This window comes from Thamnophis elegans, chromosome 11 (genome assembly GCF_009769535.1).
Source record: "Thamnophis elegans isolate rThaEle1 chromosome 11, rThaEle1.pri, whole genome shotgun sequence".
Classification (NCBI taxonomy): Eukaryota; Metazoa; Chordata; class Lepidosauria; order Squamata; family Colubridae; genus Thamnophis; species Thamnophis elegans.
The window spans coordinates 43,589,577-43,606,371 of NC_045551.1; the positions used below are offsets into that span (position 1 = coordinate 43,589,577).

The 16,795-nt window shown below is 34.9% G+C and overlaps 1 protein-coding gene across 4 annotated transcripts in view; it reads left to right on the top strand.

Annotated features, from left to right (window-relative positions):
- FARP1 (FERM, ARH/RhoGEF and pleckstrin domain protein 1) overlaps window positions 1-16,795 on the top strand; it is a 144,840-nt gene that overhangs the window by 92,959 nt on the left and 35,086 nt on the right. For 2 of the 4 annotated variants that reach the window (XM_032226665.1, XM_032226667.1), the window contains exons 14-16: window positions 11,350-11,540; window positions 11,931-12,020; window positions 14,125-14,258. In XM_032226665.1, coding sequence (XP_032082556.1) covers window positions 11,350-11,540; window positions 11,931-12,020; window positions 14,125-14,258 — 415 coding nt within the window. The remainder of the gene's footprint in view (window positions 1-11,349; window positions 11,541-11,930; window positions 12,021-14,124; window positions 14,259-16,795) is intronic. The other 2 variants (XM_032226666.1, XM_032226668.1) reach the window with 1 other exon arrangement.

A 16,795-nucleotide genomic window follows, 5' to 3' on the forward strand; every position in this document is an offset into this window, starting at 1 on the left:
ACACTGGTTGAAGAAATGTTTAATGGCCCAGATATCCGTAGTCCCCTGGCTACTCCCTTGCATTCAAGCAGCAAAAGATCAAGTCCGCTCATGAGTATTGGTAGTCCAGGTACTCAAATCTTTGAAGAATGTAGGGCAAAGAGGAAAAATAACGACGGACATACTTTTAGCTACCATAATTTTACCCGGTTTTCCCCAGTTTTGCAAAGGCCACAGTTGCAAAGGTTTCAGAATGCTTGTAACAAATCTGAAACAGATCCATTTATTTTGAGCCAAGGATCTTCAACTCCAAGTCAAGAATATACAGCAGAGAGGTTTTGTAAAAGGCAGATGGTTAAAATGGCCCCTTTAGAAGGCAAAAGTAGGGCAAATGGTATGCCAGCAACTGCGCCATCAAAACGAAGTCCCATCATGCAATCCTTGTATGCTAGGGGCATGATGGAGCGCATGCCTACTGTGCAAATGACAGAAGGGTCTACAAGCAGTGGAACAGAGTCCAGTGACTCTGATTCAGAAATGGTTAATTCTTTCACACAGCCTCTTGTGTTTAGCAATCCCATAGTGCTAAATTCATCTCCAGGGTCCAGGAATAAGTATCCCTCTAGCAGCCTTCAGTTAAGTGGAGAAGCTGAAGATGACGAAGAGGGTGCTCATGTCTTCAGTTGTTGAGATTCTTGGACAGTCTTTTTAAGAAGAGACTAAGGGATATCCAGTCAGGTCACTGTTGAAGTAGCTCTCCACAGCTTGGCATTTACAGATATATCCTGTCTCAGTAAGAGACTAACTATGAGTATGAACTTTGACTAGGAATTGTCCACGTTATATAGAGGATATCATGCTGTTATTTGATTATCAAGCAAAAAAAAACATATTGACCTTTAAAATATAGAATGATCTTAATGAGATGATAGATAAAGTATTTGAAATGGTAGTTTAAAGTGGTTTACGGTACAATATAATGGTGGCATATTTGTTATTTGTTTTGGAAAGATAAGATAATTTTGGCAGTAGATTTTTCATTAAGGAAAATGACTCTATTGCTATAAATGGTGCACTTAATGAAGTCTAAGGATAAACAGAAAGAGATGACTTACAGAGCAGTAATGTTGGTTCTTATGTAGAAATAACTTACTACTTTTCTCATTAGGATTTATCCCTGAGTAGATGTGTTTAAGGCTGCAGCCATTGCTGTTTTTGAAGCAGCATAATATTATATAAATATATATTTCTCTCGTACTGAGGGGAACTTACTATTCAGTGCCTCTATTTCAACTTTTATACTGCAGTCAAAATGCAAGAAATTTGATATTTGAGGAAATACTTTTTATAAGGTTTGATTATGCCTCTTTACAAGAACTAATGCAATGTTTTACCCATCAACATTATACATATATCAGACATACTTCAAGTATTATAAAAGTTCAGGTTTTCTTTTCTAAACTACAGAAAAGAGAAAAAGCGGAGATTTTAAAAATGGAACCCTTGAGCAATTATTTGAAAAGCCTCAATATTATTTCTAGAAGTTTGTTACAAAATTAACCTTATAGAAATGATTCCACAAAGTTCTCAGCAATAAGTAAGTCAGGACTCAGATGGGAGTTAAAAATATGACAATAATTTTCACACTCATATTCTCAGCTGAACCATATCAGGGGTGTCAAACTCGTGCCTGCAGGCCAGGTGCACTGACCACGCCCACCCCTGGTTTAGCGAAGGGAAAGTCGTGATAGATCACATGAGTTTGACATACCTGAACCATATGAACCATATCTGCACAGCTTCTGTATACTTGGTATGTGTGTGTGTCTGTGTGTCTGTGTGTCTGTGTGTGTGTGTGTGTGATTCAACTTTTTCAGGAGAAAACTAATAGAATCACCATCCTATTCTAGTCAGCATAACGGTTTGTATGTTTACATATTTGTTGAGTCATAAAATATTATTATCCCAAATCACATTTAATGATTTAACAAATGCAGGAAGAGAGAGCATAAACATTCAGGAGTTCATTAAGTGAACAGCATTTTAAATGAATTCTTGCATTTAGATGAGCTTTCTTGATGTAAATAATTATGCCCAGGCAGAATGAAATGTTTATTACATGCCCTTAGCATTGTTATGAACGGTGTTTTTGTGGGTAATACTGAGGGGAAAGAATCCGAAATAAGAAATGGAATTGGCAGATTTTTGCTGCATGTAGTTGATTCTACAGTTTTCAGAATTGTTTTAAAAACAAAGGTTTAATGGCTTTCTGGGTTTATAGAACACCAACAGGAAATGTTGATAACTATTTCTGATGCCTTCAAAAAAGAAATAGTAAGAATAAATCTGTATAAATATTTGGACTGAACTCAGTATGTAGATGCCAAATGTGGTAATGATTTAACTCTTCTTAGGAAAGGCAGCCTTTTTGCACTAAATTAGCCTTCTCCAATATCCGACGATCTCCTGTTGGCCTTCATTGTATATCTGTTTCAGCCAACATAAGAAATATTGGCATCTTTTAAGCAAAATTATCTCTGTAGTTAATATAGGCCGACTGGAAACTGAAATTTTCAGATTTCTATAAAAAAATCTCAAAGGATTAGCTTTTAAAAAGAATTTTACCACATGCTGTACAGCTTTGGGAATGTAGCTATGTACCAGGGGTGAAATTCAGCCGATTCTGACAGTTTCTGGAGAACCAGTAGCAGAAATAGTGAGTAGTTTGGAGAACCGGCAAATACCACCTCTGGCTGGCTCCAGAGTGGGTGGGAATGGGGATTTTGCATTATCCTTCCCCTGCCATGCCCACCAGGCCACGCCCACAGAACCGGTAGCAAATTTTTTGAATTTCATCACTGGTATATACATAGGAACATTTATTGTGCTTATACTTATTAATATGTTCTCTTTTTCTACCCTAGTAACTGCTTAATATGGGTACTGAACTTACAGGCATACAGTTCACATACTTGTTTAGGCAGTAGAAAACAAGAAAATAGATAGGCAAATCTACAAATCTGTGGTTAGAAGCAAGAAGATTTTATTTCATGTCAAGAGAATAAAATTGGGGAATAGTTTGTCATTTTCTAAATTTTTGCTTAGAATAGATCTAAGCAAATATCACAGTAGAAGTATAAATCTAGTATCTGTATGGCAAACATTAGGAACTCTCAATAACACTAGTTACTTCAATTATTTCCCCAAGTATTGTCAAGCATAAAATTTCCCTTTTAGAAAAAAAATTCCACAGTTTCTGATTACTTTAATCAGAACTGGCAAATCAGATCCATGAAATACACGTCTAATATTAATTTAATGTGACTAAGAATGTTGATAAGCATCTGCAGTTGCATTTAACAAATATTGTAAGAAAGATTAAGAAATATATGTATTTCAGCGTTCAGGCCAATTTAGTCATATAAATGCCAGCCATGCATATTTTTATGTTATAGACATTTCATATTCAATATGTAAAACAGAATCTTGTGATGTAACAGCTCCTTTTCTGTGATTGAAATAAATACACTTGCTTCGTTATTTAGATGAATGTTCACAATAATAATAATAACAACAATAATAATAATGACGTCCTTGTGAAGAACTCATTAGATGGATAAAAATGCCAAATCCAGTCTGAAAATATGGCTGTATGACGAACCATAATAATAGTTCACCTATATTCTTCAGTCAGATGTTATTAATTCCAGCAAATGCTGGTTTGGGATTGGGTGAGTGTGTATTAATATCAATTTATTATTTTTAATCCTTTTTTAAACTTGGGTCTTTGACACATCAGCTAGTGTTTATGTAAGCAAGTTAGAAACTAGAAAATATATGAAAAGAAGCCTGGCATTTTGTAATGATGCCATAAATATGTAGGACATCTTTGGCATAATACTTAATACTTGTGGAACTGAAGCATGGAACAGACATGGGTACTTGACTGTTGGAAAGAAACAGTTGTGTTCTCTCATTTAAGTTTCTTTAAATCACATTAAATGTTATTGCTAGCATAAAATTATGAACCATATCAAGAGCTACTCATTAGATTACTTACTGACTCAAAAATATAAAAATTAGAGTCTCATGGCCATTTCCATGTCTATGCTTTTCTATTCCATGTCTAGTCCTCTTTGATGGATTAAATATTGAAATTCTGTAATAAAGCAATAAACATGCCTTTTAAGAGTAAGGAAAAGATTAAACAATATATTCCAGAAGAAAGGAAATCATAATGATTTTCTTGAAAAGTCATATTCCAGAAGGAGGGAAATTAATTTATGTATTCTTCCAGAATACATCATCATCTTTTGTTGTTTCTTGGAATATATCAAATAATTCTCAATTAAAAATGATTTTTCAATAATGTCATTATTTCCTGACACGCTTGGTGATCCATGAATGAACTGTTGCCTGCATGTTTATTTCCTAATGAGAGATACTCTTTCCATGGCTATTCCATGGCTTAATTCTGATAAGAATTAAGATACTACATCATTCATTATTTGGATGGTTTGTCCTCCCCATATACCACAGATTTTAATTTACTCAAGACATCAACCTTTATTAGTGGAATGTGTGAATATAGTAGTTTTTATAATGGATAAAATGAAAACATTTTTAAAATTGAAAAAAGCTAGTTTGGTCTAGTGGTGCCAACATCAGACTAGAAACCAGGAAACTGGGAATTATACTTTCAGTTTATGGATAAAAGCCAGTTGGGTGTCTTTGAGTAAGTTATTTTCAGCCCAACTCACTCCACAGGGTTGTTATTATGGGGAAAATAGGAAGAGGAAAGACTATTAGTTATGTTCACTACCTTGAGTTACTTATAGAGAGGGAAGTTTAAGAAAAATCTGAAAAAATAGGACTGTTCCCAATAAAATCAATATGATCTCTCTTGGGTTTGGGCAAAAAAAATTACATATCTACTGTAGTGAGATAACTTACTATTTATTTGCCAATGTTCTTTCCTAAAGAGCTCTTTGGCACTACTTTTCCCAAATTCTACCTTCCCTCCCCCATCACAGAACATTTGCAATGAAAGCAAATTTATCATGTCTCTTTTCAAAACAGGGAAAACAAAACTCATCTATTTTATCTGCATATGTACATTAGAAGCAAAGTGTCATCATTCATATCTTTAACAGACTATGTTAAAGAATGCTGAAATTCCAGTGTGAGTGACACGGATTTTAGCTTCAAAAGAATCATGAACCAAAATATGAAGCACCTATCAGCTTACAGCTCTTCCTCATTAGAATTTCTTAGACTGCCCATCTTTTTTGACAATTGTTGAGGAACTAACAAAATCTGAGATACAAATTACTGCCTTATCTCTATCATCCATTTCTTTTCTGGTCATATTACAAATTCTAAATCTTAAGTCTAACATTAAGATTGGTTTAAAAATTGCTGGGACTTTCATGCTCATTCTTGTCATTTGTTTAATAAGGTTATAACTTTTTTTTTAATTATTTCACTGTTTGCATTGTTTTATCAGCATGTGCCTCTATGTAAAAAAGAAGCTTTTTTGCACTATTCTATCTTTATACTAAAAGCATGATATATCTTATGTTCTTTGCATTGTTTATCACTCACCCCACTATTTCTTACTTAGAAGGAGAAATAATGCAGAATGAAAAGACTTCTTTTTACTGTGATTCATCTATAAAATTTCATAGTTTGTGAAAGGACCCAGCTTTGCAAAAGTGAAAACAAATATTATGGGCAATAGTGACCACAGGCACATATTGCAATCATATATTAACTCTATGGAACCTTTGATCCTTCATTTTTTAGTAAAAGAAACATGAAGAATAATTTAAAAATTACTTTAAATGCAAACTTTCTCTTAAGCAGAGTCACTGCTGTATTGAGAGAGGTTAAGCCAAAATAGACAGTAACTATATCTGAGCAATAGTTTGGGTCCATAGCCCATTGTGCATAATTACATTAAGCATTGTTTAATATGTATTTATTTTGTTTGTTTTTGTATTTATGCTTAAAGAAAGGGTGATATTTTTTCTAATGGTAGAAAAAATAAAGATAGAAAAGAGCAACACCTTATTCTTTTCAATTCACGCATCCTATTCCGCTATTAGAACGTTTGCAATGCCCTGTCATTTTTTTTTCTGTTAAAAGTGTTCAACTATACTCTAAACTGCTGGGGTTACTGTTCAGTTTTGTATTTGCCACTGTTTAATTCTATTTTATATCACTTTATCCTGAAATTTGTATTCAAGAGGTGGTGTTACTGGCTGTGAAACCTAGTTATGAATTTGGTGATTGTTTGTAAGCATGTCAAGCCAAAGCTATTTATTCACCTATATATATATATATGCATGATCTTAAATTTGTTTTGCTTTCTGTTACTTGTACTGAAGGTTTTCCTCTCTTTCTGGCTGGTATCTTGCTTTAAAACACTCCTTTGCTTATTGTGCTCTCAAATTATTGGCTTAATTGCTTGCCCAAGTAAAGGATTTATGTACTTAGTATGATTTTACAAATTCACATACAATATCATTCACCATCACCATTATTGTAGTTATCCTTTTTAAGCTTAGTGATCCAGCTTTTTCTTCCTTCCCTTTTTTTCCCTGTCGATAACAACTACATCATTTCCAGAGCAGCAAACATTATTAATAATAAAATAGTCAGAAACATGTATTCTATTCCTTTAACAGTGTAATAATTTTGCCCAAATTGAATTTCTTTTTGAGGTGGTGAAAAGAAAACATGAGCACTGTTCCCTACCTCCTAACATGATATTTTTTCTCCATGGGAAAATATATTATGTCATTCTGATTTGGGGCAGAATACAAATATTGATTTCTTAAACTCTATAGCCCTTTTTATCCCCTCCATGCAACTTCCTTGTATGAATGAATTAGGAAGAAATTCAATAATAATAATAATAATAATAATAATAATAATAATAATAATAATAATAATAATAATGCACTCAGAATTTACCTACCACACACTTATAATCAGAACCATCAAGGAAACTTTCGAGCACTGATTTTGCATCTGCATTTTTCTAATAAGATACTTTGTGAATGTGTCTGCTTCCCATTCATCTTTGAAGATGCCTGTTTGGAACAGTTAATAAAAGTTTTGGTTTTGGTTCTGCTTCTTTGTCAACTGAAAATAGCTCTACTTAATAGATCTGTGCAAAGTCTATTAAAAAGATTTCTGAGCACAATTAAAGCATTTCTGTTCAAATGGTTAAAGCACCACACTTAGTATACATGCAGTTTATGAAACCAGCATGCACAATTGTGTGGCTATTTTAACCTCTTTCTAATGCTTTCCAAAGCCATAATAGTTAAATCAGTGTAACTATGATTCTACCTTCCCAAACAGAAGTTTCAGTTACTGATTTGGGGAAAAGAAAGTACTGATGGTGATATGTGGCATCATAAAAACACAGCTTATTTTCAGATCACAGCACCAATAAGCAGTTTGATTGGCAACAAATTACTTCATTTGCTATTTATAAACGTGAATGTGAAATGCATTGCCATTTCTCTCTTGAGTTCATATCAAGCAAAATTTGAAATAATAAATATTTATGAGGTCTGTAGTAACATAATCTAGGAATGCTCAGAAATATTCTGATTTAATGATGTCTAGACGTCTAAAGGAAAGCTTAATCCTTGATACACCTGCTAAGAATTATTTTAGGGCAGTGTTTCTCAACCTTGGCAACTTGAAGATGTCCGGACTTCGCTGGCTGGGGAATTCTGGGAGTTGAAGTCCAGACATCTTCAAGTTGCCAAGGTTGAGAAACACTGTTTTAGGGAATGTGTTACCCATTATCTGCTATATTAACCTGGACATCTGATTTTGGGAAAAGCCTTGTTGTATAGGTATCAAGCAATGAAACAGTCCTGTGAGTAAAGTAAAAACTTAAATATTAATTTATATAAAGATGCAGCCCCTCAAACTAATTAGCACTATTTTTACTACTGTGGTGAAGTTTTACAGCAGAAACATGAGTGTAATAATGTATTAACAATAAGTTCTCTACATCGCTTACAGGGAAAATAATGCACATGGTATCAATTTAAACTTGAAGTGTGATTCTTGAGGGCACTAAAATGTCATTTGTTTTTTATAGAAATTTTATATTTGTGCATAAAATATGCAGAGCATAACAAGCTTTTCACACCTTCAGATTATAATAGTATAATAATGTTTTGCATTATCAGTTTTTTTACAGTTTTTAAAATTATTGCTTTTAAGAGTAATTCAAAACAAAAAAATCCCAACTGTTGTTAAATATAGGAGCTTTCTCCCTTTGAAATGTTTTTCTTAGACACAAAGTGGAAAATATACTGATATGCATGATCATTTTGATAAATACAAAGTAATCCATTTATTTTGCATGGAAGGTACAAAATATTAATTTTGTTAGAAAAGCATATTTAGAAAAGAAAAAAATTAGAACCTAAAAATCTGTTATAGTTGTTATCTTTTGGCCTAGAATATATTTTATGCACCACCTCTTAATTCCCAGATATTTTAATAAGTGATCAATATTGAATAAAACCTCTAGGAGTGCAATCCAGATACATTTGGATTCATCCATTAAATTGAGCTTTCACTGCTCAATTACTACACAGTCTCCAACCGATCATCTTAATCCAGATGAATGCTTAATGCCAATTCTTATAAACTTGTTCTGGGTTGATGAATTCTTTGGCTCCCTGGGGCAATCTGGATTCCTATAGGTGGGGCTACACAGAATAGGATAGTGAATCTGAAAGTTTCCCAAAACCCTATATAGCAATGCCCCCCTCAACCTTTTGGGCACCAGGTGATCCGTGGAGAGAGGTTTTTCCGTGAACCAGAAGGGGTGTGGTTTCATGTGCTTTCTGCATCCCGCGAATGGGGCTTTGCTTGTTTGCATAGCCCAGTTGCTGGCATGCAGCAGCCTGGTGGGTTGGAACTTCTTACTAAACGGAATACTATGTGGTACGAGAGCTTCCGAACAACTTTGGGGTATAGCTTCTTCTTTTTTTAAGCACTTCCCAGATAAAAAGAAAATGATGTGTATCTGCCATTGTTTAAATTTTTCTCTGGCAAGTCTATAAAACTTTGAGATTTGGACTATGTTTAATTTGGGTAGTTTAGATATTTTCCAATGAAATGTATGTTTTTCATCCTGTGATGAGACCAGTATAGCACCAGAATTCCTGCCTTTTTACTTTCATATTTAAAAAGACACCTTCGTTTCCGTAATAAATGTAGTTTGAATATGTACCAGTTATAAACTTAGAAGGTATCTTCTCATGAGTATAAATTATTTCCTCTCCTTTTTCTTATATGTGGACACTTTATTATGAAAATATTGTATAAGGTTGTGTACTAGTGTCAATAAAATTGACATTGTGTTAACAAGCTGTGACTTTTCTGTCAGATTTTTAGTATATTAAGAACAAAAATCTTTAATGCAGGCAATCTCTCATTGTAATTTGGGGTTTGATTTGGTGCTGGAAAAGATAATGGGATGAATAGATAAGGGAATTTATTTAAAGATGTATTAATTACACATATTACAGAAAAATAAATTACTCCCTGATCCTGCTCTTATCTTGTGCCACATTCCCCTATTATTTCCATGCTCAGGTGCAAATTAAAATTCTAACTATTTTCAACAAAGAAAAAAATATTTAGAGTGTGAAACATTGCTGAAATTTCACTTGCATTTTAGCTTTGGGTCTTAATAACATCCTAGCTGACAGCATATCCACTTTTCTAAATTATAATCCTGTGGAAAGTATGGGGCATATGGAAAGGTTATATAAAGAAAAGGCTGGAATCATAAAAGCCTCCATAGATTTTTATGCTATGCCTTTGCAGAATCTGTAACCCACTTGCCTTCTAAGGAAAGGGAAATGAAACTTTTTTTCCCACTGTTGTATATTTCACATAGCCATAAATGTGTACTGTCAGGCATTTAACATAACTGCACATTTGAAACTGCACTATTACAAGCTTTGAAATAATCCACCTTCTATTATTGCAATGTAGCATTTCTATCTCAACCAATCAAAGGAACAACTCATCAAGGTATATATTGTGCTAATTTTCTTGGATGTAGCCAGAGGGCCTGAAATAGTTTACTCCATATATTCTAGATGTGACTTTCTCCTAGTCATTTTTTTAGCACCTTGTACAATAAAATTGGCAATCTGCAAGGGTTTTAAAAAATTGCAGTAATGCTCTGTTTGTTTGAGATATTAAAAATGTAAGATAAAAGTCTGAAAAAATAAATAGCAAGATCTTTGGATGTCATTCTGTCACCTCACAAAACTGTACACACATAGGGAGCCTTGATTGCCTCTAGGAAATATGAGAAGTAGGGGCTGAAATTAAATATCCTATTTAATCTAAATACGGACCTCCCTAATCATATGACTTCACCCACTCACCCATTTTTCAAGGAATGAGTCAAGTGTTGAGGGAATTGTGTGGAGAATATGGAGGCTTATCTGCTCCTACCTTGCTATGCATGTAATAACCGGGATGGGGTAGGATGAATAAATCACAGTAGTTGTTTCTCTCGATGCTATAAATTAGATAGTAACTATTAACTGATGGTAATACTAGTCATATTTGTAGAGAAATTTGACATTTGTTACTTATAAATGATTTTTTTCTCAACTTTAGTTGCAGGTAAGTAAGCATAAACAGTGCAAAAGTTCATCTTCCTCCTTTTTCAAAAAAGGAGGGAGTGTAGTGTAAATTACATAGCTCTGGTTTTGAGTAAGCAACCATTTCCATGGTATTTGGTTACATAAACATGGTTTCATCTCATTTTAATTAGTTCGCAAACCATGATAGGAAAAATTGGATTAATCTTGGATTAGACATTGAACATATCAGTTGTTTTATTTAGACATAACTAAAACGAGTTTGTTGAAAACCATAATTAGAAGCCTTAATTTTTTTCCTGCTATGCATGAAGAAGGAACACAATAGGAGAAGTGTTTGAGGACAAGTGTAGCAGCTTCACTGTTTACAACAAGGTGTTTGTTGTGTGAGATCTAAGAAAGGCTTATACATTTTCCATAACTATTCATGAGGGCTAGAGCTGGTTACATTAAATTCAATAGAGGCTAAGAAAGATTTTTTTTCCACTGCTACAAGCAATGTGAAACTTATTCCAACCAGTTGTCGGTATTCAGAACAGATTATGTTACTACTTAGAGAACCCTGCCAAAAAGATTGCAGTCATTTAAATATCAATAGCTCCTCTGAAGTTTATGATACCCTACTACTTAAATGGGTTGAGGGGATTTAATCTTCATATCTACTAAATTAAAGTTTTCTGAATGTATTGTATTGTTCCTTCAGCAGGCTCTCTTGCTGGCAGCCCTCACCTTTCAGAACTGTCAATCAATTCTCAAGGTGGAACAGCCATAGCAAATGCAACTTTGTCTCCTAATTTGAGTCCTGATAATAGGCAAGCTTCTCCATTGATCAGTCCCTTGCTGAATGATCAAACTGGAGTCCGCGCTGATGAAGAAGAGGAGGTCAGGAGAAAGGTACTGATGTTGGCTCTACCTATTAGGTATGCAAAGGACATTTAGCAATTTTTATTTGTTTTCAATGGATGACTGTTTTAAAAAACTTCCATGCTGAAAAAAATGGCTGTATCTCTCACCATCTTAGGCTACATAAGCAGTAGAAACTTAGAAGTGGTGACAGTTGCCTCTATTCCTATGCATACATACCACTTCTGAATATAGAACTGTTTTGTACATTTTGTATTTTTGGAATAAAGCTATTCCTATTTGCTGATCTTGGGCATTTTTCCTTAATTCTCTGTAATTTTGCAGCATCCAACTCTTTTAATACCCAAAGCTAATTGTAAGAGTCCTGTCATTATCATTTGAGTACAGATTAAAGTCATTTTGTTTTCTGATTAATTTCAGAGGTTTCCAACTGACAAGGCATATTTCATTGCTAAAGAAGTTGCCACTACAGAACGGACTTACCTGAAAGATCTTGAAGTCATCACATCGGTATGCTTCTTTTTCTCTCCTTAAATTAAAAATTATGGAGGCCATCTTTCCTTAAATATCTTTCTTCCTGTCTCTTACTACACCTCCCACTATCCCCAGCAACATAATCTTTTATCACAGACATACTCAATCACAAAATGTATCTGATGAGATTGGAATTTCATCTAAGTACTGGAGCAGAAGATAAAAATTTAATTGTGTGTGTGTGTGTGTGTTTTTAAATGCACAGATGGATCATTTAATTTCTGATTGTTTTGTTCTCTTTACTTTGTTGCAGTTTTAATGCTTTGTATTTTGAATCTCTATCTCATTTCAATATACCCACAAAGCAGCATTCCTATTGTCATTTGTCATTACTGTTCCATCACTTTCAGCAATACTTTAAAATGGGAGAAAATCAAAGGATGGCTGCTTAATAAGCAGAAAAATTGATTAAGCAACAGTATCCCAATCTGTCGTGAGTTCCCAGAGTGGATATGTTTAGCTTTCAACAATTGAATTCAACAGAGGCTGTACAGCTAATACTTAATTTGGGATTCTGTAGCCTTGTCAGTTCTGTCTACAACATCTTGTTAATGGAGTAAAAACACCAAATTAACTGAAATATCGCTCAGCTGCTCTTTTTCAGTAGACTCCTAAAGTGAGTTATTTTTTCTCAAGTACTTTCCCATAGATTGTGAACTTTATAGCTTTCCTGGATATTTGAACTCAAGGCTCTGTGTCAGGATATGTTTAGATATACCATGAAGAGACCGAATGAGGGATATTCTAAACAACATCTTTAGAAATATTTCCTTTTCCAAATACAACATGGAACTATCCCACTGAATAGTCTTAATACCTAAACAGAAGAATACAGATAGTTTTGGTGATTCTTCTGCTGATTCTGCATAACTTTGGTATTTTAAAATGACTGCACAACTCAAGAAATTTAATGTTTTATGCATTAACATACACAAACCTATCAAAGATGGAACAATTGCTGGTTAAAAAAATAATGGGGTTAAATATTTTCCACTTATTTGGGGTCAGGAGAACTTTAGCTTGGATATACCGTGTCCCCCCCACCAAATATGACTGACTCCAAAAGTAAGTTCTAGCTTGATTTTTACCCGTGCACCCAATATAAGCCCTATCCCAAAATAAGCCCTAATTAAGACCCTGCCCACTCCAGGGCACACAGGTAAAAATTAAGCTAGGGTGGGGATTGCGGGGTGGAACTGCCCTACAACCAGGGCTGGGTTTCAACCGGTTCGCACCGGTCCCTGCGATCCGGTTGGTCGCCGAACCCGGAAGTAAGTAACTTCTGGGAACGGCGAAGCCCCCCCCCCCGCGCCCGCGCGTGCCCGCACACCCGCGCCCGCTCCTTACCCGTTTTTTTTTAATTTCGCGCTTTCCACGCATGCGCAGAACGCCTGCGCGATCCTCCAGGAGCAGCTGGAGCATCGCGCAGACGCTAATACGCATGCGCATGCCGCGTGCGTGCATGCGCGCGCCGCGTGCGTGCGTGAGGACGCCGCCGGCCTCATTCCAACCGATCCGGTTGGAACGGGGCAAGAAACCCACCCCTGCCTACAACATACCCTTGGACAGTTTCAGCCAGGCCTCATACACCTTGGCCCATTTGTTCTAAAGCTGGCAAGACTTTTCTGAAGGCCTCTGTAGCCAATAACAAAGCTTCAATTGATCCAAAGCTCTGTTATCAGCTGCAGAGGACTTCAGGAAAGACTTGCTGGCTGAAGAATTTCCTGAAGGCCTTTGACAGCGAAGAGGAGGCTGGGGGCAATGCACAGAAGTGAGGTGAGTCAGTGGATGACACCCCTCCCCAAATAAGACTTGGTGCCTTTTTTTGATAGCAAAAATATATAAGACCGGGTCTTATTTTGGGGGAAACATGTGGTAGTAAATGTAGAAGCATGCTTCTTAAATAAAAGATCTGTCCCATTGGCAATAAGCTCAAAACACCTAATTTCAATGTTATAATACTAATTTATTGGTAAGGCTATTACTACTAAACAAGTATTGTCTGATTTCCCTATATACATACCCTAACCAGGAATGTCTGTGCCAAGACTTTCTCTGATTACTATGCTTGGTTTTCTAGTGGTTCCAGAGCACAGTAAATAAAGATGACTGCATTCCAGAAGCATTGAAGAGCCTCATCTTTTCAAACTTTCAACCTTTGCACAAATTTCACACCAACTTTCTAAAGGAGGTAGAACAGCGAATTGCTGTGTGGTAAGAATTCCAGCAGTTATTTTAATAAAATGACATTTTAATGCTAAATATTTTACGTTTTGTTCTACCAAGTTCAATCCAGAATGGATATACTGTCAGTTCCAGATTGATAAAGGAAAGAACAGAACAGAACAGAATTCTTTGTTGGTCAAGTGTGATTGGACACACACGGAATTTGTCTCCGGTGCATAAACTCTCAGTGTACATACAAGCAAAAAGTGATAAATAATGATCGTAATGATAAAATACGTTAATCATAAATCATCATAAAATCTTAATGCTATAAATTATTTTTAAAAACTGCAGCAGATTCCTGTATGACTGACGGTTCCTAGATATTTTCTTTTAATAAGTTAAATTAGAAAAATTTCAATCTCAGTAGACACTTGTGTCAAGATATTGTTATTTAGAACTATTAAGAAGCTTTTGCTTGACATTTGCAATACAGAATTATACATTTTTAAGGTATCTTGGTAAATTAGTTTCTTTCTCTTTACCACACACCACAGACTAAATTTCAAGTTCTGGAATAATAGTCCAATTTAGAATCTACTTTGATTTCATCCCATCAGATGTTTACATTTAATTCAGTTTTATCCACCTCCTTTCTTATTTATTTTTTATTTAATTCATATCCCACCCACCCCTTTGCTATCAAGAGTGACTCTTGGAGACTTTCTTTCTCCATAGAGCTAAATAAATATAGAAGGGACTGTTTTACCTTTACAGGGACTTTCTAGTTGGGTGTGTATTCACTGCACTATGAAATAGATCTATTTTGCGACTTCTTTTTGCTAAAGATTTTAATACTGATCCCGTCAATGCACCACTAAACAAAGAAGCTATTGAGGCTCTTAAGTTCTTTAAAATAAAGAAAGAGTATAAGAAAATACAGATAATTGAGGTATGTGAGTGCAGGTCCAATGAGTGGATCAGTGGTATACAGCCATAGATGACTCTTGACTATTTCCCATCTACTACGTACATTGCAACAATGATCAACTGATTTGCAAATCTGTAACCAATCTGAATCCCTTTTAATGTCAGGATTTTTTTTTTTGCCAAATCCCATATTATGACTTCAAAATGATAGGTGCTCAGAACCAGATAATGAGGTGCAGTTGTCTCTATATAATACAGGTAGCCCTCAACTTATATCCACTGGTTTAGTGACCATTTGAACTTACAATGGCACTGAAAAAAGTAACTTATGACCATTTTTCACACTGATGCCTGTTGCAACATCATCACAATCAGGTGATCAAAATTTGGATGCTTGGCAACCGGCATGTATTTATGACTGCTACAGTGTCCTGCGATCACCTTTTGCGACTTTATGACAAGCAAACTCAATGGGGAAGCCAGATTCACTTAACAATCATGTTACTAACTTAACTGCAGTGATTCACTTAACAACTGTGGCAAGAGAGGTCGTAAAATGGAGCAAAACTCATTTAATAACTGTCTTACTTTGCAAAAGATATTTTGGACTCTATTGTGGTCACAAGTCGAGGACTACCTATAGAAGCATTTTCTTTAAAAAATTCTTCCATTGAAGTTAATAGAATATGAGCTGTTGGATTTTAATACAATAATACAATTGCATCGCAGATAAGGCCAAGCACTTTAAAATTATTAATAAGAGCAACATATTGCACAATATAGGTACCTTTCTAAATTAGAAAAGAGCCTTTCTAAATTATTTCTTTTTTAGTTGAGTCTGTTTTCTCAAATTATTTTCTGACTATTTGATTTGATTGCATTGCTAATAAACAAAAGAGTTGTTACAGGTTTTCAAATTAGCATCTAGAACATATTTTGATTGCTTTGCTATATTGATTAAAAGAAAGATAGCAGTAATAAAATCTTAATAGTCTAGTGAGGCACTTTATTTGTAATAAATATTTATCAGAAGAGACCTTCTTTAATCAATTAGCTAAGCACATTTAGAATTCCATTGCTTTTAATAAGAATCTCTTTATTTCATCTCCGTGGATTAGGAGAGGCTGCTTATTTTCATTCCTGAAGCCAATAGTTATATAAAGGAACAATAATCTTGCAATCAGAATGACTGTAGATTGCAGAAGAAAGGAGAACTGCTCTAATTCACTGTTCTTTAATCATCCCTTCCAAATAAATCCAAACAAGGAAGTGAAGAAACAGTAGGATGCTGTTATTTATTATATAATACATTTTAAGCCTATGAACTCACGAATAGTGTGTGCATCTATTATCACTCCTTCAGTTGCCTATTATTCATAAACATATGTTTGACTAGAGATTTTTCTTCAGACTGTTTTGGTCAAGAGAAACTATGATCTTTAGATGTGGTTTTTCATCCTGTTCCAGCAATCCTTCCCCTGGTTTCCCACACCCTCTTTAGCAATGGGGGAACTCTGATTCCCTGCTTGTTGGCTATAGATCATGATCTCTTCATGGTGGGTAAAGTAGACTGATTTTGCTAGTGACAGAGTGTCTGAAACTTTTTGTTGATATCAACTGTGGAAACAGGAATCTAATTGAGCCAATATATTATC